Source organism: Benincasa hispida, chromosome 2, assembly GCF_027475165.1.
Source record: "Benincasa hispida cultivar pf3 chromosome 2, pf3_genome.v1.1, whole genome shotgun sequence".
In the NCBI taxonomy this organism is placed as follows: domain Eukaryota; kingdom Viridiplantae; phylum Streptophyta; class Magnoliopsida; order Cucurbitales; family Cucurbitaceae; genus Benincasa; species Benincasa hispida.
The window spans coordinates 58,598,121-58,623,019 of NC_143479.1; the positions used below are offsets into that span (position 1 = coordinate 58,598,121).

At 32.3% G+C, this 24,899-nt stretch overlaps 2 protein-coding genes and 1 long non-coding RNA gene across 4 annotated transcripts; all 3 read left to right on the top strand.

Annotated features, from left to right (window-relative positions):
- Window positions 1-810: 810 nt before the first annotated feature.
- On the top strand, window positions 811-15,289 carry LOC120071296 (Translation initiation factor SUI1 family protein). 2 transcript variants are annotated; one of them, XR_016527689.1, is made up of 8 exons: window positions 811-1,159; window positions 1,238-1,327; window positions 2,343-2,395; window positions 2,482-2,563; window positions 2,651-2,718; window positions 2,807-2,890; window positions 13,875-14,017; window positions 14,959-15,289. XR_016527689.1 is itself a non-coding variant. In XM_039023488.2 (7 exons), exons 1-7 carry the CDS (start codon window positions 1,012-1,014, stop codon window positions 13,929-13,931), a joined length of 582 nt encoding a protein of 193 aa, XP_038879416.1. In that variant the 5' UTR covers window positions 842-1,011; the 3' UTR covers window positions 13,932-14,307. The 2 variants fall into 2 exon arrangements, 1 of the variants encoding a protein (XP_038879416.1); XM_039023488.2 differs by lacking the exon at window positions 14,959-15,289 and having other exon boundaries at window positions 842-1,159; window positions 13,875-14,307.
- LOC150038039 (uncharacterized) lies at window positions 8,849-10,937 on the top strand. The gene is made up of 2 exons (XR_016527690.1): window positions 8,849-9,155; window positions 9,301-10,937. It is a non-coding gene; the product is annotated as an uncharacterized LOC150038039 (long non-coding RNA).
- A 5,278-nt stretch (window positions 15,290-20,567) lies between the features above and the next one.
- LOC120071295 (cytokinin dehydrogenase 4-like) lies at window positions 20,568-24,208 on the top strand. The gene is made up of 5 exons (XM_039023487.2): window positions 20,568-21,258; window positions 22,176-22,303; window positions 22,761-23,015; window positions 23,109-23,377; window positions 23,832-24,208. Exons 1-5 carry the CDS (start codon window positions 20,655-20,657, stop codon window positions 24,118-24,120), a joined length of 1,545 nt encoding a protein of 514 aa, XP_038879415.2. The 5' UTR covers window positions 20,568-20,654; the 3' UTR covers window positions 24,121-24,208.
- Window positions 24,209-24,899: the final 691 nt, after the last annotated feature.

The window sequence follows — 24,899 nt, forward strand, 5'->3', positions numbered from 1 at the left end:
GATAATGATTTAGTCCATGCACTTTCAAAATTGTATCAATTTAGTTTTCAAACTTTAACAAATAACGATTTAGTCCTTGTACTTTACAATGTGTAACAAGTCTATGAAAAGTTTTATCAAAATTAAGTATTAATTTTCATTACGTAATGACTTAATATTTACAGTTTATACATAAATTTGACTCTCAAGCAATTTGTCAATGTACACGTGTAAGAAATTTAATTAAATCATATAAATAGTCTTTAAGATATGGACTGAATTGTTACGAATTGTAAAGTACATAGACTAAATCGTCACGTATTAATATTCATAACTAAATTGTCATAATTATGAAAGTACAAGCATTGAATCGTTGTTAATTAAAGTTTATGAACTAAGGCCACGTTTATCCCAGGTGAAACCTAATCCATCAAAGTATGTCTCGATTGATTGCGTTTGTTGTTGTTTACCTATGTTTTGTAATCGTAATGAGCTGTAGGGCCAAGCTCTAAATATGTAATCAAATCGTGCAATTTAACTGAGGAAAGAAGTGTGCTCAATCTATTTGTGTTTGAAAATTATGAATGACCCACTACCTTTATCGTTATCGTTATCAATATTGTTATAAATATCGTTACTGTAATTGTATAAATATGACAGATTTGTAATTTTAAGTACACATGATAAAAGAAATTCAATCATGTTTGTGATTTGAACTCATGACAATTGATTCATGAGTGAAATTTTATTAGGATTTTATAAACATGGCTAAATGGTTACTTTTACAAAAATTAATAGACCAAAAGTAGTTTTTTAAGGGAAAAATGGACCGAATTTGTTTAATTTATTTATATATACATATATTATTTATATTTGTGGAAATATTTTAGAAAACAACATTCTAACGCAATACCTTTTCACTGTTCATCGTCTCTCGAATCTCATTCTCAGGCAACAAAGCAAAGAGCGAAAAAAAAAAAATCTCTTTCGCACCAAAAAGGGGGGTGGAGAGACTGTTCTTGAGGAGCTTTAATGGCGGAGAAACCCCAACCGGTGCGCGTTTTGTACTGTCCGGTCTGCAGTTTACCGGCGGAGTATTGCGAATTTGGACCCGATTTCGAAAAATGCAAGCCCTGGTTGATCCAAAATGCTCCCGACCTTTATCCCGACCTCCTCAAAGGTTCTACGCACTCCCAAACCCTAATCGCAAGTCTCAGTTCATATCCGAGTTTATCGATTAACATTTCTTTGTTTGTAGAGGCCAATGCCAAGGAAGCTGGTGAAGTTTCTAATCAACTGCAGTCGACCAGTATATCATCTGCTGCTGGCGATGGAGCCGCCTCTTCAGGTTAACTTGTCAAATTTGTTTATATGTGTGTTTGAATCTATATGTGTATAGTTTTTTGTTTTGTTGTAATTTCATGCTAGGTTCAGTTGAATAAACACACCACAATGTTAATATTTGCTTCATGATTTTGATTTTTTTCGTGAATTTTCATCAGGCTTATTCTATCTAGTCCATTAAGAGGCCTGCTTAGCATTGTAAATGAGTAGGGATAGTGGATACATTTCCTCTGCAGTATTGGGTTTGGCGGTACTTATTGTTGCACTTTTGAGACCCGGGGTCATTGAATAATCTTTTCCATGATTTGGTTGTGTTGAAACATAGAAATCAAAATGATTATCATTTTCGGTAAGGTATGATTGGTCTGCCAAAGAGTTGTTGGTATCGATTCAATTGTTTGAGTTATAGTTTCAATAAATGATTAAGAGGTTAAGGATTCAATCCATGATGGTCACCAACCTAGGAATTAATTTCCTATGAGCTTCCTTGACACCCAAATGTTGTAGGGTCAGATGGGTTGTCTCGTGAGATTAGTCGAGGTGTGCATAAGCTGGTCTGAACACTCACGGATATTTAAAAAAAAAAAAATTCAATTGTTTGAGTTTGAGTTTGAGCAGATTTAACTTTGTGATCTAACCTGCCTAGAGTTAGCGTCTCTGATATTGGAACTTTGTGGATAGTCGGATATTGAACATTTAAGACCCGTATATATATAATTAATTGATCTTAAAATATATTGTTTGATTTATTTGGTCAAATTTCTTTCATATCAAAGACATTGCAGTAAGTAACCCCATTAAATGTTTTTTTCCCTTTTGCCAATTGGTTTTGCTTTCTTACCCCTCTTCTCAAGGTAACATTTGATTTGGTTGTCTTATGTCTGACATCTTCTGATTTTATGATATTTAACTGACTTTTGCTTTTCCGTCATTGTTTAATACTGATTTTATATTTGTTTGGTCTCAACCTATGACTTATAGCTTTAGTCACTCATTTCTCTTTTGGTGGAAAACTACAGCATCTAAGCAAGAGGAAGTGAAACGTCTTCCTGGTGGCAAGATAAAGAAAAAAGTAATTTAGTTATTGAATTCAGTCCTGTTGTCACTAATCAATAAAACAATAACATGATGAAACTAATTTGTTGGATGTACATGTAGGATAAGCAAGAAGTTATTATTGAGAAGGTTACACGAAATAAGAGAAAGTGCATTACAACTGTAAAAGGGTTAGACCTATTTGGTGAGCAATTCTTTGTTTTCTATCTCTACTTGTCATTTCTTTATTGTTACATTAATTTCCAGTAACAGTGTCTCTAATTGGATTTAGGAGTTAAACTAAGTGATGCTTCGAAGAAACTTGGGAAAAAGTTTGCTACCGGTGCCTCTGTGGTTAAGGTTATTAGCTTCTGGTGCTATGACTTAAATATCTGGTTACTATAGATACCTCTCGATTTCTTATCATCTGCTTAATGCTTGGTTTTAGGGGCCAACTGAGAAAGAGCAAATTGATGTTCAAGGGGACATATCCTATGACATTGTGGATTTCATCACCGAAACTTGGCCTGATGTAAGATACTTATTCATTATTTTTCCTATCTATTCATTATTTCTTTTTGGATAACCAAGAGTTAGAGCTAGGCTCCCCTGTGCAATCGGGGAGAAGAGCATATACCAGCCTTCCATTGCCTCTGAACTCATTGCATCACTGTACGTGAATATTGTTTGCTCATACTGTATCTTATACTTTTGAATTCGGTTTGGTTATTTCTAATATGACCTGCTCATAAAGTATAATGGATGTGGTTAGTTTTAAAAAACATCAACACTTTCAACTTCTAGTGATAAAAATAAGGTTGGGTGTTTTTTGTTTTTTCTGAAACTACAATGTAAAAGGTCTATTTAATCAATTATATTTCTCGATTATCTAGTGATTCTACAATCGTATCAATTTTGTGGCATATTATTTAACAAAAATAATAAAAATGATAATGATAATAAACAAAAGAAACAACTTTATTGAAGTTTAGCTTTGAATTTTGATGCAACTGTATTTGCCATCCTGAGATATTAGCATTCATTTGTCACCACAGTTTAATGATTTTAAACTATTGTTGTACGTACAAGAGACATCCAGTTAAGGACTTCAATTTTGAATAGGTTCCAGCTGTACTAATATAGTATAGGTCTATTGATTATATATAATGGTATTAATAAAAATGGTACAGGCAATCAGAGAGCCCTGTACATTCCTACGAGGTCAAAGCCCTATCTTCTCATTAGTTTGATTCCTCAAATTCCTGTCTACTTGCCTCTAGGGTACAATTCAATCAATAGCGCTGCATCATACCTACACCTTCCTAACCATAAAACAAACTGGGATCTTGGTTTTGCTATTAGAAATTGATGCTACCCATGCTGGTCAGTTATTCCCCCTTATTCACTCCAATATAGGGAAGGGCTCATAGTATCAAGTTGTAACCTCCCATTTCTTAGAGTAGCCAGTGATAATTGTCAGTAAGGTCAAAGTTTCAGATATACTGTCGTTATACTTTTCGGCAGGGTCAAAGTTTCAGATAGACTGTTGTATCTCTCATGTCTAAATCTATTGACTTAATTATTCTTAAGTCCTTGCCTTTTGGTTTGTAGCTTGTTCTTTCGACGTTTGATGAATCCTTCTCCCTCTATTTTGTTTTGTTTTTTTTCTTCCCTCCTTTCCCGTGGGAGGCAAAAATTCCAAAGAAGTTTACATTCTCAGTTTGACAGATCATCCACGAAAGAGTTATAACTTTTTAGATAGACTTTTGATAAAGATGACTATTTTGATAGTCTGTTTCGTTGCATTCTTCGTTGGAGGGCAGAGGAAAATCTCGATCATATTGTTTGGAGTTGCCACCATGCTTATTATTAATTTTTTTCTTGAGATATTTGGGTTTTTGTATGCTACACAGTGGTTGTAGGGTGATGGAAGAGTTTCTTCCCCATCCTCCTTTGTGGGAGAAGGGGAGTTTTTGTCGCATGTTGCAGCGTTGTGGGGTCTGTTGGAAGAGAGGAGTAATAGGACCTTGAGAGGGATTGAGAGGGGCCCTTGTAATATTAGGTTCTCTGTTCCTTTTTAGGTGTCACTAACGAAGTCATTTTTGTAATTACTCTTAAGGTTTCATCTTACTTGATTGAAATTCCTTTCTATAGTTGGGCTCGGTCCTTTGGATCCCCATTTATTATTTCTTCTTCTTATTTCTTATTTTTATTCTCAAGTGAAAATTTGGTTCTTTGCTGAAAATAATATCTGGGGTTATAGTCAATTTGTAGTCATTGTCATATGTTTTGCCTATTCAAACCAAATCAGACCCAGAATCTAAGATTATGACTGCCTTCAGCTTCTAAATCTCCAACATGCGGTTTGGGGCAGAGAGTTGCTTGGGTTTGAATAATCCAACCATCAAGAGTGTCCTTTTGGACATAGGTACTCTAATCTTTCCTTTAGTGCACTGCGATTCAGGTTTTCTCATCCAATGCTGCACGATTCCTTTGCTCCCTGTCTAAAAGTGAGGGGAAGGTGTTGTCCCTCCCCTCACGTGCTACGCCCATTTTAAGTTGGTGACAAATTTCTATATCACAAACAATTGCTCCATTTTGTCTGTCACATTTACGCTCTTGTTAGTAGCTAGTATCTTCTATAGGTCATCTTGTACTTAATTAAACTCATTTCCATCTCTCCTGGCAGTCTGGCACCAAATTGGCTTCAACCAAATCATCTATGTTTTATTGATGCACAAGGACGTTATATTTAGGATGTTATGATATGTATTTATATTATAAATATAATTAGGTGTCCTTTATTGTAATTTCATATCTCCTATATTAGGGTTTCTTAATTATCTATATATATGTATCTTCAACTTGATTAAGGGAATAAGAATTATCATTCTCTCTAAACTTCTGAGTACATGGTATTAGAAACATCTAGGATTTAGAATATTTGTTCGACGGCTACGTTAGGGTTTACGTGTCTCACAAGGTTAGGGTTTGAGTTGAGTCATTAAGTCTTGAGTGGCCATTTGCCTCACCACCCATCCCAGGAGAAGCGCTGTCATCGTCCGATCACATCTGCAATCGTCCATCGCCAGAAACAGTCGCGCGTGGCGCTCACACGCCGTCGGAACAACTGTTTTCTTCGCCCTGCGCCCGCGTGTGGGAGCACATGGAGCTTTGTCTCCACTTTCGGCCAGTTGGGTTCTTCTTGGCTTGTCGTTTTTTTATCTTTCTGTCCGTTTGGTTTCATCGAAATCTGCTTAGTTGTGAGTTATTTGGATAAAATTCCCTTTTATGCTTAGGGTTTGTTGCTGTCTTGTTCAGCTTGGAGTAGTTTTGCTCTTTTGTTTGCATTTGATTTCGATTTTGGTTTGTTCTTTCTACTTGTGAGGTCTACAAATTACTTATTAGCTCATAATGGATGAAGTGAATCATATGGTCGTCTCTAATGTAATTCCCTTGGCATCGAAGATAACTGAACACAAATTAAATAGATCGAATTACTATGTTTGGCGTCGAACGATTCAATTTTACTTGCTTAGTATAGATATGGATGATCATGTGACGGAGGAACCATCGAAAGTTGAAAAGAAAAAGGCTTGGCTTCGTGATGATTCTCGACTTTATCTTCATATTAAGAATTCTATTGAGAGTGAGGTTGTTGGTTTGGCAGATCATTGTGATTCTGTGAAAAAATTCTTAGAATTCTTAGAATTTCTGTACTTTAGGAAAGAACATGTTCGTAGAATGTTTGATGTTTGTATGCAATTCTTCCGAGCGGAACAGAAAGCAGAATCTGTTACAAGTTATTTTATGAGGCTTAAGAAAACAACTGCTGAATTTGCCCTACTATTGCCACTTAGTCCTGATGTCAAAGTTCAACAAGCTTAACGAGAAAAGATGGCTGTTATGATATTTTTGAATGGACTTTCCCCTGAGTTTGGAATGACTAAAATACAGATTCTTTTTTACTCTGAAATTCCATCATTAGAGGAAGCTTTCAGTCGTGTTCTTCGTATTGAGAGTTCTCAGTCCAGTTCACATGTTTCTCAATCGAACAGTGCCCTTATGAGTAAGAATAATAATACCTTCCGTGGCACTTCAAAGACGGCTAACAATTTTTAGAAACCTAGTTATGATAATCGAAGATCAGATTCTCTGGAAATCGTATGTCACTATTGTCGTAAGCTAGGACATTTGAAACGTGATTGTCGGAAATTGTTGTATAAGACTCAACGATCTCAGTATGCTCAGATGGCTTCCTTCCACCAGTGATGTGGCTGAAAAATCTGTTACCATCTTTGCTGACAACTTTGCTAAATTTCAAGTTTTCCAGAAATCATTGTAGGCATCTTCTTCATCTAATCCTATTGCCACCATTGATGAGACAGGTAATACGAAATGTCTATTACATCATCTACCAAATGGGTTGTAGACTCTGGGGCCACTGCCCATATGACAGGTAATTCTAACATATTTTCTATACCTTTGTTTCTTGTCTCATCTCCGTCTGTCACCTTGGCAAATGGATCAACCTCCCCTGTTATTAGATCTGACACCATTTCTCTCATTCCATCACGCTCTTTATCCTCTGTCTTACATTTGCCTCAATTGTCCTTTAATTTAGTTTGTATTAGCCAACTTAGTCGTGACCTAAGAAGCACAGACACATATACGAATATATGATACGGATACACAATACGATACGATATGACGATACGTTAATTTCTAAAAAGCTAAGATACGGATACGTTGAAGATACATTATATATATGTGTGTGTGTGTCTAATTAATTGCTATAATACTTATTTTAAGTTAGATTAAAATAGACTCAAGAAGAGAGTGAAAACTTGAAAAAAAAATCCAGTAACGTCGAGTGATTGTTGAATGACTAGAGTAGACAGTAGAAAAGAAGTAGAAGATGAAGATAGAAGAATGAAGTTGAGGATGAAGGGGGTGTGAATCATGATTTAAATAGTGAGAGAGAAGGGAAGAATGAAGATTTAATTACGTTTCGGTTTTTTTTTTAATTTTTTATGTTTTATAATTTTTAATTTATTTTGTTTTGGATTGCTCAATTTAAGTGGAACTTTATGTTTGGAAGTGATTTTAAAATGGTTGAAATCACTTTTGTCATTTTTAAAATCACCATGAAACATGTTTAATTCTTGAAAACTAATTTTAATGATATGAAAATTGCATTTAAATGTGTAAAATTGAAAACTAAATTAATTTTGAATAATTAAAAGTGTGTTTTCAAGTGATTTTAAAAATGAAAAAAGTGACTTTTGATGATTTTAAAATCACTCCTAAACATGCACTAAAATAAAATAGGTTGTGAGTTGGGCTTTTTAAATGGTTAGGTTTAAATTTGGAAAAAAAAAATTGATCCACATATCCCTTCACGTATCTGGAAGCAGATACGCGTATATGAAAAATAAAAATAAAAATAAAAAAATAAGATATTTCAAATCACATATCAGACACGTATCTACCATGTATTTGGACGTATCCGTATCGTATTCGTATCTGATATCGATCCTCTGCGCAATCAGAAGTATCTGTGCTTCCTAGCTCGTGACCTTAATTGCTTTGTCTCGTTTTTTCCCTGTTATTACTTGTTTCAAGATCGTATGACGAAGAAGATTATTAGTAGAGGACATAAGTCAGGGGGTCTTTACATCTTCAACAATCAGATACCAAGAGTTGTGGCTTGTCCTGGAGTTATATCCCCGTTTGATGTTCATTGTCGTTTGGGTCATCCATCATTGTTTGTGCGGAAGAAACTTTATCCAGAATTTCGTTCCTTATCGTCTTTGAATTGTGATTCGTGTCAGTTTTCAAAATTTTATCGTCTTAGTTCTAGTCCTAGGGCTCATAAACGAGCTAGTGCTCCTTTTGAGTTAGTTCATTCTGAAATTTGGGGTCCTTGTCTTGTCGTGTCTCAAACAGATTTTCGTTACTTTGATACCTTTGTTGATGATTATTCTCGTGTAACTTGGTTATATTTAATGAAAAATCGTTCTGAGTTATTGTCTCATTTTTGTGCTTTTCATATTGAGATTCAAAATCAATTTAATGTCTCTATCAAAACTTTGCGAATTGACAATGTTGGTGAATATTTCTCTCGCGTACTTGGATCTTACCTGAGTGGTCATGGTATTATTTTTCAATCTTCTTGTGCACACACTCCATCTCAAAATGAGGTTGCTGAAAGAAAGAATAGACACTTCCTTGAAACAGCCCCATGCCTTATCCTTTTAAATGCACGTTGCAAAGAATTTTCGGGCTGATGCTATGTCTACTGCTTGCTTTTTGATTAATAGAATGCCTTCCTCCGTCCTAAATGGAGAGATTCCTTCTTGTATTTTTTTTCCTACAAGATCTTTGTTCCCCGTTGCTCCTAAGATCTTTGGTTGTATTTGTTTTGTTCGGGATATTTGTCCAATTCGTACTAAATTAGATCCAAAATCTTTGAAATGAATTTTTTTAGGCTATTCACGTGTTCAAAAGGGTTATCGTTGTTATTGTCCCGGATGTTACATTCTTCGAAGATATACCCTTTAGTCCATTACTGTTGAGTTCGTGTCCGAGGGAGGATGACGATCCTTTTATCTACGAGATTACATCTTCTCCCTCATCCTCTCCTTCATCTTCCTCTGTATCTTCTGATCCCCTAGTTATTCGAGTTTACTCCAGGCGTCCTCCACAGCCACATTCAGATCCATGTCCTCCACCACTGACTTCTTCAACATCTGATATGGGACTGAGTGATGATCTTCCCATTGCCCTTTGGAAAGGTAAACGCACTTGTACTTATCCTATTTCTTCGTTTGTTTCGTATAACTAGTTGTCATCTCTTACTTATTCTTTTATTACATCGCTTGATTCCACCTTTATCCTTAAATCTGTCAATAAAGCTTTATCTCATCCTGGTTGGCATAGTGCAATGATTGAGGAGATGACTGCTTTGAATGATAATGGTACTTGGGATCTAGTTTCACGTCCGGATGGAAAGAAGGCTATTGGGTGTAAATGAGTGTTTGCTATCAAGGTTAATCCTGATGGGACAGTGGCTCGGTTGAAAGCTCGTTTGGTTGCCAAAGGTCATGCTTTGATTTATGGGACCGATCATTCTGACACATTTTCTTCTGTTGCTAAATTAACTTCCATTCGACTGTTTATCTCGATGGCTGCCATTTACAATTGGCCTTTGATCAATTTGACATTAAGAATGCTTTTCTACATGGTGATCTTCAAGAGGAAGTCTATATGGAGCAACCACTTGGGTTTGTTGCTCAAGGGGAGACTAATAAGGTATGTCGGTTTCGAAAATCCTTGTATGGACTAAAACAAAGTCCTTATGCATGGTTTGGTAAGTTTAGTCAAGCACTCGAATGTTTCGGTATGAAGAAGAGTACATCTGATCATTCTGTATTCTATCGATAATCTGACAATGGTATTACTTTGCTTTTGTATATGTTGATGATATCGTTATCACTGAAAATGATGTATCAGGTATATCCTCCCTCAAGACATTTTTCTAGGGTCAATTTCATATCAAATATTTTGGATCATTAAAGTATTTCTTGGGTATCGAAGTGATGGGAAGCAGGAAGGATATTTACCTATCCTAACAGAAATACGAACTTGATTTATTGTCTGAGATAGGTAAACTGGGAGTCAAACCATGTAGTACTCCGATGATACCAAATTTGCAACTTACAAAGGAAGGAGAAGTGTTTAAAGATTCGGAGAGATATAGGAGATTAGTTGGGAAGTTGAAGTATTTAACAACGATACGACCTGACATTGCTTATTCTGTGAGTATTGTTAGCCAATTTATGTCTTCCCCTACTATGGATTATAGGGCTGCAGGTGAACAAATCCTATGGTATCTGAAAGTTGCACCTGGACGTGGGATCTTATATAAAGATTATGGTCATACAGTTGAATGTTTTTCAGATGCTGATTGGGCTGGATCTCGAGAAGATAGGAGATCAACTTCTGGATATTGTGTTTTTGTAGGAGGGAACTTGGTGTCATGGAAAAGTAAGAATCAGAATGTAGTTTCTCGTTTGAGTGTCGAGTCAGAATATAGAGCGATGACACAATCTGTGTGTGAAATAGTGTGGATACATCACCTTTTATCTGAGATGGGCTTTAGTGTTACTATGCCAGCTAAATTATGGTGTGATAATCAAGCAGCTCTCCATATTGCATCCAATCTTGTGTTTCATGAATGAACTAAACATATTGAAGTGGACTGTCATTTTATTCGCAAGAAAATACAAGAAGGCTTGATATCTACAGGATATGTGAAGACTAGTGTTCAGTTGGGAGATCTACTTACTATAGTAAACGAAACAAGAATAAGTTATCTGTACAACAAGCTGGGCATGATTGACATATTTGCTCCAGCTTGAGGGGGGGAGTGTTATGATATGTATTTATTGATTTTTTTTTTTTTGTATTGTAAATATAATTACGTGTCATTTATTGTAATTTCATATCTTCTAGATTAGGGTTATATATGTATCTTCAGCCTGATTAAAGGAATAAGAATTATCATTCTCTCTAAACTTCTGAGTACATAGGACATGTGAAAAGGATTAAAATCACTTTTGTCATGTTTAAAATCAACTTGAAACATGCCTTTAATTATTCGAAACTAATTTAATGTTTGGTTTTACACTTTTAAATGTGATTTTTGCAATACTAATTGATTTTGAAGGATTATAAACATGTTTGAAAGTGAGTTTGAACGTGACAATCATTCCCAAACACGTGGCTAGTTGTTTTGAGAAAAATGATACAAGAAATCCAGGAGTTAGTTGTTTTGAGAAAAATGATACAAGAAATCCAGGAGTCATGTGCTATGTTACTTTTGACGAATTTTAGATGTCCTCATGTGCACTTTGTTGTGAGGTATTTAGGAGGAAAGAAATAATAGAGCGAGCTTTTAGAGGGAGGGATTGAGAGAGAGTCTTTTGGTGTTTATTCCTGTTAGAGTGTTGATGAAATATTAAATTTACCTTCACCTATAAGCTTAAATTTTTGGGTCAATCAACGATTTAACATAGTATTAGAGCAAGAGGTTGTATGTTTAAACCCCTGTAATGCATTTCCTCCCTGATTAATATTGATTTCCACTTGAACAAATTTCAAGATCACAAGTGAAGGAGAGTGTTAGAGTGTTAATATAATATTAAATTTACCTTCACCCGTAAGCTTAAGCTTTTGAGTCAATCAGTTGATTTCACAGGTCCCTTGTGAAATTGTCTCTCTTTGGGCATGGGTGACGTGTTCCTTTTGTAATATTGGTCTTATTCTAAAAAGCATAAGCATGGATACGGCACGATATGACGATACACTTATTTAAAAAAAAAACTAGGACACGAACACATTGGGATACACTCTTTATTAGTATTATTTTTTTAGAATATATATAAATTTAACATAAAATACTAAATGTACTCGATTAGGAAAGCTATGAAATGTCAAGTAATAACTATTGTAGAAACGTTTATGTTTCTTACTTCAGTTTTTTATCTTTGGTTAAAAAATGGGCTTTCCTTTTGTTTCTTTATATGTTTTAATCTTTGTTTAACATTTCCCAAGCGTGTCCCATGTGTGTGAAACTAGAAATAAATAAATAAAAATAGGACACAGAAATTTGCATGTCAGACGTGCCTGGAGTTTGGCATGGACACTCCCCCTAAAATGGAGTTTCCGTGCTTCATAGGTCTTATTTTGCTTGATTGTTGACCCTTTCTTTAGAGTGCTCTCTTTTATAGGGATTTTTTTTAACGGCCGTGGATTCCTTCATTTTTTCTCAATGAAAGTTGGTCTTTTGCCTATAAAGAACGAAAACCTAATTTCAGATGTCTTGTGCTCCTCTATTCTCTTTTCCCATTCCTTTGTTCTCCTACTAATTCTCAAATGTTATAACAAACTGGGGACTTATTAGATTTTTAGACTTGTGTATTGCATTTCTATGATCACATTTATTGCCCGAACTTACTAAAGCTCTTTTCTTGATGGGCTAATGATATACAACTGGATCGAAACTTCAGAGATTATTTACAAACATTCATGAGAAAGTTCCGTAGAACTAAACAGTTGAGAGGGTTGGACTCTCTCACACAAAATGAAGCAAAAAAGATGGATTTCACATAAGTAACTACTCTACTTAAAGATTCCTCTTTTGATTGTTTTATAGACAGTTTTATCTACCATTTTCTTTTGGTGTAAAACAAAACACTCTTTTGTTCATTCTAGCATGTCTTATTTAATCTCTGAGAGCTTTGTTATTATCCACTCATAGGTGTTTGGAGTTCTACTCTATTTTATCAATCAATGAAATTATTTCTTCCCAAACAAAGAAAAAAAAAAGAACTACTTAAATACTAATCCAGATACCACATACAAACATATTACTTCTAATAACTGTCTAGATCCAACATGACATCAAACTTTCTGGTATAACTCCCCTATCATCGTTGAACTTCACGATTGATGTTGTTGTCTTCCTTCCTTCTTGAAATTGGAGGTATATCAGCTAACTCATCTTGGGCTTCTCTATACTTCTGTAGCACTAGTATTAGTACACCATATTGGTTCCCTGGAAGGCCCATCCTTTTTGTTCTAAGAACTTGTTGGATTTGAGTTGCTCATTTTTCCCTCTTTAACAGGGATGGTGCTATGTAGACCTTCTTTTAGTGCTAAAACTCAGGGTAAGAGGACTATTCAATTGTACACACACTTATGATTGGGTCTAGTGGTAGATTATATAGATTGAACTCTAATGTTGGTCTTTTCACCATAAAGTAGGTTTCAACTTGGTTATTTTCCATTTTGCCTTTTTCCCCCAGTCTTACAACTATCATTTACCTTTTATGGTCTTTTCCATTTCTTTCGGGTCTGGCATTGTCATGATGGATTGTGTCACTTCACCATGGAGTTTAGACTATTTAGCAAAAAACTAAATTAGAATTTAGAAACAACTAATTGTTCAGAGAAAATTAGAATATATCAAGTAGGTCAGAGATGAACTAGCCATTTCACTAGTGATACATATAGCTCCGCTATAGATGTCTTCTTTTTGGACGCCACCTTCAACTTGAACTTCACTGTCTGAACCTAGTATTTTACGCGTTTTGCAATAACGTACCAAGCAAAGTGAAAATAAAAGCAACTATTTATCTTTTATGTTCTAATGTAAAAAATGACGCCCTTTATATCTGCTTTCATATGTTTGATGTCAGATGACACTGCTTTTTGAAAAAGCTGTGAACGTGCTTGATGTTTTCTAATATTTGATTGCATTCTTCATTTCCTTGCCAATTGTTCTGTTTATTGTTCCTCTTTTAAATTCCCCTCCTCCCCTCTTCATTTATTTCTAAGCATAATTATGTGGACATAGCATTTATTTGGAAAATTTTAGGGGGCAATCTCCTCCGGGATAGAGAGCCTTTTTGAGTATTATATCTGCCTCTCTTAATCCATTGTTGTAACAGGTCCCAGAAACTGCAATTTTCTTCATCGAAGATGGGAAAAAGGTTCCTGCTGCTTGACAACGAAATCATGGCAAACAAATAATATGTGGACTTATGTGCATCCTTTTCTCCCTACTTGTGCGAGTCCTTTTAAGATTCCACAAGTAAGTGGCCATTACAGCTTTTTTTGTTAAAGTTCCAAAAACCTATGTATTGGATCACGAGACTTTTTGTCCCGCTTTCTTCAATCCTTGTAGCCTTTTCTTCAATCCTTGTAGCCTTTTCTCAGGAGATGAGCTTTATTGATTTTGGCCTTTTTTTATCAAGAAAAGAAAAAGAAGAAAAAAAAAAAAAACTCAGTCAAACTCTGTTCTAACTTATGGGTGTTTTGTATAGAGGGCTATATCTCGATATTGTATTTTTTTCCTACACTTTACAGAAATAACTTCAGACACGTGTCTCTCCATATTTCCTCCCCACTTTTTCTCAGTGCAAACTGTTATCGTCTCTTTTGCATATGGGAATTTGTCAAAGCATTGTTTTCAGGAACAGTAGAACTTGACAGCATGTATGATGATATTTTGCTTTGTGGGTAAAGGGGAGTGTAACAATAGAAATTCAACAAAACAAATTATGGTTGAACTTGAAGTTAGAAACTGATTCGCTAATTGTGGCAATATATCGTGTGCATAAGAACCTAATATGTTGATGTTCAATAAGTTGCTTTGCTTAGCCTTTTAGCATATATAGATGGATGGAGCAGCACTATGGAGATGATGCTGCTAAACAACTACTTTAAACCTCATCTGATTAAGACACATTTCGTGGTCAAAACCCTTCTTTTAAGGTAGGGATGTTGAGAAAGTCAATACCAGGGCGAGGGTCATTTTTTGTAATGCCATGATTTGATATGAAAGTGCATGTCTGCGGATGTTGTCTTATCTTGTTACCGAAACTGCTTTTTCTGTGGGCAACTTTGTTGTCGAATAGGATAAAAGAAAAGAAAAAAGAAAAAGGAAAAAAGAGAATAGAATTAGAATAGAATCTAGAAAGCTGACTTGTCTGAGCACTTTTGCGTGCGTGCGTGTGGATTTGTGTTATTTAGGCAGGCGGACGGTGCGCTGATGGATGGTCGGCCTGCTTGTGGTTGGTACTAGAAGCTACAGAGTTGGCACTGCATTGGCACAACTTCAACTACAACCACAAGTCAGGTTATTTATTATTATTATTATACTTAAATTATTTTTATTGTGTGTGACTTTTAAGTGCCCTTCTTTTCTCTTCCCTTTGCTTGCTATACCTTTACCTTTTGCTACTTCCCCTACCGAAAGTGATTTGAATTAGCGTAGTTTGTGTTTTGTTTGGACCTTAAGAAACTGGATAAGGTCTCATTAAACTAATGGGCCTCTAAATTAAATATCCTAAATCATCCTTAATCCTTTCTTTAGGTAGCTTCTCAAGTAGGTGGGGTTTGGTAATATATCAGTTGATTTAGGGATTAAATTATTGTTGGTTAAAAATCACTTTTAGTCTCTAAATTTTCATAGAAGTAACAATTTAGTCTTTGAACTTTGGTTTATAACGATTTAGTCTATGTACTTTTAATTTTGTAATAATTTAGTTTTTGAACTTTAGTATGTAACAATTTAATCTTTGTACTTTAAAATTTGTAACAATTTAATTGGATATTTGATATTTTTATAAAATACAGAGTCTATATCATAAAATAATAAAAATTGACATCTAATTTTGATGAATTCTTTTTACGTTGGGGATTAAATAGTTACAAATTTGAAAGTACAAGAATTACATTATTACACACTAAAGTTTAATATGAAATTGTTACAAAATTAAAAGTATAGGGACTATATTGTTACAAAACAAAGTTTAAGGATTAAATTGTTATTTTATGAAAGTTTAGGGATCAAACGTGTTTTTTAACCTAAAATAATTAACATATTTGGACTTGAGGATATCCTATTTTTATGTTGCTTGATAGTGAGCTTTTATTTGCGTGTCAATAGAATCTATTTGTTTCTATTGGCATGCTATGTGTCTTAAATATGTTAATAAAATAATAATTCAATGGCATGCACGCTTTTGTTGGCTAAATTACAATAAACAGCCTTGAACTTTGCAATTGTTTAATAGATATCTTTAATCGACCTTTGATAAAGATTTCAAAACTATCCTTGGAGTAGAATTTCAATAGAATGTTAGACAAAAATTAGAACTTGTGTGACTAAGGGGAATTGAAATCAGAACATTGTCACACTATCTACCTATTATCGAAAGAATTTCTACTCGGAATAGCAAGTTTGAAACGTTTTGCCTTGTATGAGTGAATTCTACTTCTTTTTTTTTTTTTTTTTTTTTTTTTTAAATTGAGAATGATCTAATCTTTTAGGGACTATTTTGGTATATTTAGTCTTTTAATCATTACATTTTTTGGATGATTTGAGTTAAAAGCATAATTGGTGCTTCTTTTCCTTATAATTTTATCACATTATCTGTTATCTTTTGTATTCATTTCAATGCTGTGCCGTCGTCTCTAAATATTTTGTTACCGTCATCTGAGATTGGATTTGAATTACATAATCTGGTTGGACGGTGACTTCTTTTTCATTTATTTATTTTGAATAATATGATCTGATTGGATCATCAAAATCTTGTTTTAGATGAACCGGGATAGTTAATGTAATAAGAAATTAAATATTAGTATCATTTGAACTCCCAAAAAAATTAAAAAAGAAAAAGAACTTTTCAGGTCTCAAATTGACATCATATGACTTTTCATTTTCAAAAATTAAATGTCATTCTCATGAGATCTCGAAATCCTACAGTAAAATCATGAAGGAAAGATTTTACTGTTGTGTTGAATTTTTAGTGTATATATATATATATTTTATCCTTTTGAATTTGTGAATATTGGGGTTGGGGGACTTACCATTACATTTTCTAATCGGATTATAATTCTATATGCTTGATCGAGACATGTTTATTTATTATTATTTTTTTAGAAAAGACTTCTAAACAATTTTAATTTGACCTTAGAAACAGCTTTGGTTGTGTTGTTTAAATAATTAAAAGACCTTACATAGTAAAAACTGCCAACTAATTAGCATCGGTTTGACAACAATCTTATATATTTTTTCAATTGGAAGAACTATCTTTAACTATTTTTAATTCAATTAAAAAAAAAGAGTTGATAACATAGGGTGGGGGATTCGAAGGTTAACATCTTAGTCGATATATGTCTTAGCTATCTAAGTTTTAGGGTGTGTTTGGTTTAACTTTTGCAATGTTTAATTGGAAAATAAGTCATTTTTTTATTGCAACTATTTAAAATAGTTTTTGAAATACTTTTAAAAAATGTATTTTTAAAGACTGTTTTCAAATATAGAAAATTGAATCAAAATATTTATAAAATATAGTAAAATTTTAGAACTATCAATAATAGACATAGACATTGATAGACTTCTTCAATGCTATATTTTGTAAATATTTTCAACAATTTTACCATTTAAAATAATTTTTCAATTTTTAACTTTTTTTTTTTTTTTTTTTTTTTAATATCAAAAGAGTTTTAATAAAAAGGACTTTTGAAAAACATTTTTTCTTCCAATCCGAATAAGCTCTTGCTCGAGATTACAACCATTTATTTATTAATGTGTATTTATAAAAATGAGTCATGATGTCAAAATTCTACTCTAACCTCAGCCGCACTTTATCAAGCAATATGACATATACTATCGTATGTACTGTCGAAATTTTTTTCTAGGAGTTGAATTTTCTTATATCCATTCAAACAATCTTGATATTTTGTAAATTTATAAACTTTTAGAAGATACCAATTTGTAAAGAGCATAAAAGGTAAATATATTGATATAGAATCATAGTTTAAAATTTCCATTGAAATCTCAAAATTTTGATCGGAGGAAAATTTCGTTTTTCTCTCTATTTCGATCTTAATATTTTGAAAGTTCGAGAATATTTCAATTCTCTCATTTCGACGAAATTTTGAGATTTCAAGAACATTTCAAGAAATTCTGACAAAAGGTTAACCTTTTTTATGTGTTATTATTATTATTATTATTTAATTTGTAACTTTTCTTATTTTTTAAGCTTTATTTTCAACCAAAATCTTCATTTATAAAGAAATTCAATTTGAAAAAACCATAAAAAAATTCCAACATTTACACAAACATTTACAAAAGACATTTAAATATTTCTTACCTTATAGAAATTCTAATTAAAAAAAGTCAATTATAGTATAATTAAGTCACAATCTAAGTTTTATTAATTAATTATAATAATTTTTATCAATTAAAGTAAATTTCCATCGTTATTAGTATTTCTATAATATTGGGACCTCGATATTTTGAATCTTGTATAGGATATAGGGGTGGTCATTCAAACTGCAAAAACCGAACCGAACTGAAAACTCAATGAAATCGAAAAATTTGGTTCGATCCGGTTTGAAGAAATTTTGAAACCGAATTAATTCAGTTCAGTTCGATTTCACTTTTGAAAACCGAATTTGAAACCGAACCGAACTGTTTTTAACTATATATATATATAATATATATATATATATATATATATTAAAAAAAGAGTAAAATCGAATTTAAAACCAAACCGAACTGAACCGCTTTTTAATTAAAAAAGAATATAACATGGATTTTTTTAAAAATGCTAAAATCGAATCTGAAACCGAACCGAACCGCATATATATGCGGTTCGGTTTGAACCAATAAATCGGTTCGATTTGGTTTCACATTTAAAAAAATTCGATTCGATTCGATTTGACCACTAAATCGAACCGAACCGAGCCATTTCCACCTTTAATAGGATAAATGAAAAAAATAAAGTAGCCAAAATAATATATAAAGAAAAAAAGGTAGCTATCTAATCTTGTAGTCTAATTTGAGAGCACTAGCTTAGGCTCTATGATCTCGAGATACTTCGAACAATTTTAAATCCCTTCAAACTCAAAATCTAATTATGCTCATGGTTGACTAAGTTTAAGTGATTTCCAACATCAAAAGCAAAGGTGGAAGGTTGTAAAATAATTCGAGTATCCCAAATAAATAAAATGATTTTTAATTAAACGTTGATAAGAGTTTATCTTCTATTGATTATTTATTAGTTGCTTAAATCAAGGAGATGATTTCATAACAAAATCTTATAAGAAATAGCTATTTTTAGAAAAAAAAAATCGTGTGTTGTTAGGTAAACACTAAAAGAAGGTATAATTAGACGGTTAGATCAATATTTTACTATGGTTAGAACCATTTTATCCTTGAAATTTGAATTTTGTTGTAATTTGGTATATAAATTTTAAAATTTATACTTTTAATCTCAAATTTCATTAAATATTGACTTTTAGATATTTACATTAATCTATATCAACCAACTTAAAAAAATTATAATCGAAGGATTAAATTTAATTTTAATTGTGATGAAAAATAATGAAGCTTAATTAACTATTTTTATTTCTTTAAAACTAATTAATAGACATGTGAATATTTAGTGAAAATCAAAAGTTAAAAGAGTAAATTTTGAAATTTAGAAACCAAATTGAGATAAAACTCAAATTGTAGCATTTTGAAACATAGAAACTAAATTGAAATGAATTAATAACATTAGACCCAAAACCTAAAGATGTCACTTCTTTGAAAACAATAAATTGTAAGAGAAATTCAAGCCTAGATTAAGGGTGACAGCTAGCTAATTCATTATTTTTAGTCCATAAGTGAACCAAATTTGACAAAGGGTTATTATTACTTGTGTGATTTTTGTTATATATAATTTATTTATTATTAATAGGGCAAGATAAAATTATGCATGCAACTTTGTAGAGAGAGAGAGAGAGAGATAGATAGAGTTGACAATTCAATTGGAACACTAAAAAATTTAATTATATGTTCAAACTTAGTGTAAACTAGACAAAATCATATTCAATTGGATGACTACACCAAAATCAATGACATCTTTTAGTGGAGAAAAAAACTAAAAATAAAAATAAAAGGTTAAAAAAGAAAAAAGCTTCCCCAAAATCAAAACAAATCTTTGAAAAAATCATCCAAATTAATATGTCCAAAATATATATAACTTGTTGAATCTCAAGACCTCCAAAAGAAACAAAAAATAGTAAATATAATTTTCCACAAGTAATGTATTTTCTAAATTGGTCATATATAAATTTTATTAACAAGATTTGTAAGCTATTAAAGATATTATCTAGAGTTTATTTTTTTTTTTTATTTATCCAATAAATAATATTTTTTTCCCCAAGAATCAATATCGAATAAAGAACTATATGACATTTGAAATCATGCTTCAAAATTTTAATTTATTAAACCGTTAGGCTTAGTCACTAACACGTTTGAAATCACATTTCTAATAATTTTGATTACCAAAATTAACGCATTAACTTCCACCAGAAAAAAAAATGAAAATAAACAATTTTCTAAAGAGAACTTTAATATTACTTTTTATGTCATACATACCATTTTTAAATGTTAAAAAAAATGTATTGACACAGCAATTACTGAATAATCACATACCATTTTAAAACTTTATAATATAATATTTAATTTAATAAGTTACCCATTATATTTAGAAGTCAATTCTACGTTGCCAATACATTCATTCTCCACACACAATCATACATATATGTTTTTTTAATTTTAGGTTTAATTGTTTTTTTTCTCTCTCTATAAATATGCATTGTTTTATATTCTTCTTTCTTCATCTCTTATTCTCCACTTCAATTAAAAAAAAAAAAGAAAAAGAAAAATGGAAACTCCTAATCTTTTTCTTCTCATAATTTTCACTTGTTCTCTTTTCCTTCAAAACGCACCGTTTTTTGCAGTGGCTTTGAGTTTAGCTCTTCCAAAAGCAATCTTAGAGAAGCTTAGAAATGACCCTCAAACCATTAGCTTAGCTTCCACAGATTATGGCCGGATTGTTCAAGAGAACCCTTATGGCGTTTTCTTTCCGGTTACCGGTCACGACATCGCCGGGCTGATCCGGTTCATGTATGCGAGCCCCGTACCGTGGGATATTGCTGCCCGGGGTCAAGGTCATTGTGTCCGAGGGCAAGCCTTGGTGGAGAACGGAGTCGTCGTAAACATGACGTCGCTTGGTGTTTTCCGACAAAAGACAAGTCGAATTGTGGTGTCGACAACGTCACAGTTGGGTCCATATGCTGACGTCGGTGCTGAGCAACTTTGGATCGATGTATTACATGCAACAATGCAGAAAGGGTTTAGTCCCGTATCATGGACGGATTATTTGCATATCACCGTCGGTGGGACATTGTCTAATGCTGGAATTAGCGGTCAGACGTTTCGGTTTGGTCCTCAAATTAGCAATGTTCACGAACTCGACGTCGTAACTGGTCATCTTTCTCTCAACTCTTTTACATTTTTATAAGAAATTTTAGTGGTTCAACATCATTCACATGACAATCAAATCATCATCTTTAAAATGATAATATTACTTAACTATCTTCTTGAAATTTTCATTTTGAACCATTTTTTTTTTTAATTACCTCATTATATATATATATTCCAATAACTTCCACGTATGAAAAAGTAATTAATGATTTGTACAAACTACCTTATAGAGAGAGAAAAAAAAGAACCAAAAAGCAAAAACTCATCATGTTCATAAAATAAGTTGGAATTGTCTTTTATATTTTGAGTGAAATAAAAATTCTTGTCTTTTTGGTCATCGTGGTTTTGGGATTATTGTATGAAAAAAGACAAAGAATGAATTATACATGAATAATTAAAATGTGTAACACCCTTTGGAGATATCGTATATGGACTATGGTATTATCTTTTGACGGTAATTTCAATAAGAGGAAGACTTGGGTGCAACGTAGACTGTATTAGTCTCTCCATATATCCATTTCAACTAAAGTATAAATATAAAAATGTATTTTTTTAATTTATCATGTGTCAATTTATGATCGAATATTTGAATATGTCGCACATGATGAGTGTAGTTCGAGATGCATCTAATTTTTCTTAGTATGTAAAAATCAATCTTCATAAGTTGTTAACCTTTTTTTCTCCAAATCCCGACCCCCAATCAAATTTAGCCTTGTGCATAATTGCCACATGTCATTTATTTATTTTAATTACATCCTTAATAATTTGGTAGAATGGAAACAATTATTTGATAAAAATATTAAATAAAAACATGTTATGAACATGTATTATTAAATAGTCATCAGATAGATCGTCATCTATTAGTTATAGTTAATATATATATATATATATATATATATATATTTTATTTGAATGACAGGAAAAGGAGAATTGTTAACTTGCTCCCCCACCAACAATCCCGAACTCTTTTACTCCGTCCTTGGCGGTTTGGGTCAGTTCGGCATAATAACCCGAGCTAGAATCGCTCTTGCTCCAACTCCCACAAGGGTCTCTCTCTTGCTCTCTTGCTCTCTTTGATTTAATTCAGTCAAACAAGAAAAAAAAGAACAAAAAAAAAACTATTATTTGATAGATTAGATTACAATAATAAAACACAAAGTAATTCATTAAACAGGCCTTAGCCGGTTCAACTCTAAAAAATTTGGTATAAATTATTCAATTTAAATGACGTTATAAAATCAAATTTTTATTAGGACTTTAAAAACTTCCTCTAATTTTATTTTTTCAAATACATATATATATATATATATATATATTGACTTCAAAATAATAATAATAATATAATATTTTTAACGACCTTACGTATACAACGGTTTCTTTGACTTTTTGAATGAATGAATTTTTTAAATTATTTTTTTGGGACAAGATTTTCTGGTGGATTAAGGTTTAATAAGATTGTATTTGCTGACATGGATTTTTTTTTTAATTTTTTTAAAAAAATAAGGTTAAATGGGTTAGGATGCTCTACACCAACTTCTCTTCATTTACAAGTGATCAAGAATTCTTGATATCGAAATCCAACGGTCCAGATTACGTCGAAGGTTTGCTTATGCTACAATTTAACACACCTGATAATTCCTCATTCTACCCTCTCGCCGACCAGCCCAAAATATCCTCCCTTGTCTCCCAATACGGCATCGTTTACGTCCTTGAAATTGTCAAATATTATGATCAACAATCTTCTTCTTCCATTGACCAGGTTGGTTTTGTTTAATTACGATAAATTATTCAAAGAGATCGCTATGACTCAAATGGTAAATATACATCGTTTTTTTCTTTTCATGACACACAGGAAGTCGAGAAATTGTTGAGAGGGTTGAGCTTTGAAGCGGGGATGAAGTTTATTAAAGACGCTTCTTATGAAGAATTTCTAGACCGAGTTCATACCGACGAGGTAGCTTTAACAGCTTTAGGGTTGTGGGATGTTCCTCATCCATGGATGAATCTTTTCGTTCCGAAGTCGAGAATTGCCGATTTTGATTCGGGTGTTTTTAGAGGCATTATTCAAAAGCGTAATCTCACTTCTGGCGTTTTCCTCTTCTACCCCATGTTTAAAAGCAAGTAGGTTCTTACTTTGACTTCACAATCTTTATAATATACATGACCTCTTCTACTCCATGGTTTGCGAGAGAATCAAATATTATATAATATGATATTAGAACCTACGAAACCCAAACAGGCATCCAATCTAAAAAGAAAATTAAGAATAGTGATCTCAAAAAAGCCTTATCTTAAGTCTAGATGTTAATCAAGATCTCACCTTAAAAAAAATTAAGGGACCTCACAATCTTTATCAGATAGTTACTTCTGTTTATCACCAATTTATTTAGGACGATACCCCATATTATCCAATAATTATGATATATTTAGTCTAATAAGATGGGATAACAATTCCTTGTTAGTACCACGTTAAACCTAAAAATCAATATTTATATTCGTAACGAAACGCAGAGAAGCTTACGAAGTAGTAATATCATAGTTTCTTATAACATTTTCGAACGGATAACTTTTGCAGGTGGGACGATCGAACCTCTGCCGTGATACCCGACGAGGACGTGTTCTACGCAGCGGCGATCCTATTTTCGAGTGGATTCAAAGATTGGGAAACGTTTGATGCTCATAATAGAGACATTTTAAAGTTCTGTGAAGAAGCTGGAATTGGAGTGAAACAATATCTTCCCCATTTTGAAACTCAAAAAGATTGGATTAATCATTTTGGCCGGAAATGGAGTGTTTTCCGGCAAAGGAAGGCCCTGTTTGACCCTAAAAAATTGCTCTCTCCTGGACAAAAAATTTTCAATTAAGTTAAAAATTTAAATAAATTCAGAACAATAATTTCTTGTCCTTAATCATACATTCAATTTTAATCTAGCAAATTATAATTCAATTTTACATTTAGTTTCTATAGAATGTAGGTAATTACTAATTAATTTGGATGCCAAGTATGGATTTTAAGATAATGTGTTTTTTTAATGAATTAAATGTATCATTTTTTTTACTTAATTAGAATTAAATTTGGGATCTTTCTATCTAAAATAAAGAAAGCTTACGTATTACTAGATAGTTAATTTTTTTTTTTTTTTATTCCTCTAATAACTTGAATATTTATTTCAGTTATTTTTAAGTATAGAAAATTGAGTTAACTTATTCACAAATATAATAAGATGTGACCATGATATTTTGCCGTGGATATAAAATAATAAAGCTACTATAACATTTTACTCATATGATCAAACAAAATATTTTAAGGTTTTTTTTTTTTTTTTTTTTTAATATGAATCTGATTTGTTAATTTAAATTCATACACCATATCCCTCTTGATGATCCTATAATAATATACAGGTTGAAAAGAAATAAATTTTTTTTATATATAAACATTGAAAAAAATTAATTAAGTTCCTGTTTGGTAATCATTTTATTTTTTGTATTTGTTTTTTTAAAATTAAGCTTATGGGCATTACTTTCATATTCAAATTTCTTCCTTTGTTATCTATTTTTTTACAAAAGCGAAACCAAATTTTGAGAGCTAAAAAAAGTAAATTATTTTTGTTTTTGGAATTTGGCTAATTCAGTTATTGTATTT

Excerpts from the sequence above, each read along its gene's own strand:
- LOC120071295 (XM_039023487.2), top strand. The coding sequence starts at position 20,655 with ATGGAAACTCCTAATCTTTTTCTTCTCATAATTTTCACTTGTTCTCTT. Across the intron at positions 21,259-22,175 it reads CGAACTCGACGTCGTAACTG|GAAAAGGAGAATTGTTAACT; the intron begins GTCATCTTTCTC and ends TTTGAATGACAG. Across the intron at positions 23,378-23,831 it reads TACCCCATGTTTAAAAGCAA|GTGGGACGATCGAACCTCTG; the intron begins GTAGGTTCTTAC and ends TAACTTTTGCAG.
- LOC120071296 (XM_039023488.2), top strand. The coding sequence starts at position 1,012 with ATGGCGGAGAAACCCCAACCGGTGCGCGTTTTGTACTGTCCGGTCTGC. Across the intron at positions 1,328-2,342 it reads CGATGGAGCCGCCTCTTCAG|CATCTAAGCAAGAGGAAGTG; the intron begins GTTAACTTGTCA and ends GGAAAACTACAG. Across the intron at positions 2,891-13,874 it reads TCACCGAAACTTGGCCTGAT|GTCCCAGAAACTGCAATTTT; the intron begins GTAAGATACTTA and ends TTGTTGTAACAG.